General features: G+C 45.9%; 1 protein-coding gene across 1 annotated transcript in view; it reads right to left on the bottom strand.

The window, feature by feature from the left end:
• Positions 1-1,358, bottom strand: part of LOC101852507 (integrator complex subunit 7) — a 6,681-nt gene that overhangs the window by 3,768 nt on the left and 1,555 nt on the right. The window contains exon 2 of the mRNA XM_035972421.1: positions 209-364. Within this exon, the coding sequence (XP_035828314.1) occupies positions 209-364 (156 nt within the window). The remainder of the gene's footprint in view (positions 1-208; positions 365-1,358) is intronic.

The following is a 1,358-nucleotide window of genomic DNA, read 5'->3' as shown; positions in this document are numbered from 1 at the left end:
AGATGTGTGTTAACATTGACAGTACAAAGTAATTGAGAGATGTGTGTTAACATTGACAGTACAAAGTAATTGAGAGATGTGTGTTAACATTGACAGTACAAAGTAATTGAGAGATGTGTGTCGACCGACAGTGCAAAGTATCTGACCTTGAGAGATGGACAGTACAAAGTATCTGACCTTGAGAGATGGACAGTACAAAGTATCTGACCTTGAGCGCCACGTGGCTCTTCACAAACAGCTCCAGGGACTCTCCGATGCAGGACAACAGCTCAGAGTGCTCCCCCCTGGCCTGCCACAGCCGGTTCTCCGCGGCACACGCGTGGTGGAGGCCCAGCAGCCAGAAGTGGGCGTGTTCTGTCACAACCTGACACAGACAATGACACATGTCACAACCTGACACAGACAATGACACACGTCACAACCTGACACAGACAAAGACACATGTCACATTCTGACACAGACAATGACACACGTCACAACCTGACACACAGACAATGACACATGTCACAACCTGACACACACACAATGACACATGTCAGAACCTGACACACACACAATGACACATGTCAGAACCTGACACACACACAATGACACATGTCAGAACCTGACACACACACAATGACACATGTCACAACCTGACACATGTCATAACCTGACACAGACAATGACACATGTCACAACTTGACACACACACAATGACACATGTCACAACCTGACACACACAATGACACACGTCACAACCTGACACACACACAATGACACACGTCACAACCTGACACAGACAATGACACACGTCACAACCTGACACACACACACAATGACACATGTCACAACCTGACACAGACAAGGACACACGTCACAACCTGACACAGACAATGACACACGTCACAACCTGACACACACACAATGACACATGTCACAACCTGACACAAAGACAATGAACATGTCACAACCTGACACACACACACACAATGACACATGTCACAACCTGACACACACACACACACAATGACACATGTCATAACCTGACACACACAACATACACACAATGACACATGTCATAACCTGACACACACAACATACACACAATGACACATGTCATAACCTGACACACACAACATACACACAATGACACATGTCACAACCTGAAACACACACAATGACACATGTCACAACCTGACACACACAGACAACCATTAAAACATGTCTAATACCAAGAAAGGCAGATAATAACTTCTGCAGCGCCTGCTCCCACACAACACAGCTCTGGACACTGCACAAGACCTTCATCTCCACACAAAACACACCAGATAATGAACACACGTACAAATGGTCTACAGACTACCGCTGACACATAA

Source organism: Aplysia californica, unplaced genomic scaffold, assembly GCF_000002075.1.
Source record: "Aplysia californica isolate F4 #8 unplaced genomic scaffold, AplCal3.0 scaffold00687, whole genome shotgun sequence".
Classification (NCBI taxonomy): domain Eukaryota; kingdom Metazoa; phylum Mollusca; class Gastropoda; order Aplysiida; family Aplysiidae; genus Aplysia; species Aplysia californica.
This window is presented reverse-complemented; position numbering and strand designations above follow the sequence as displayed.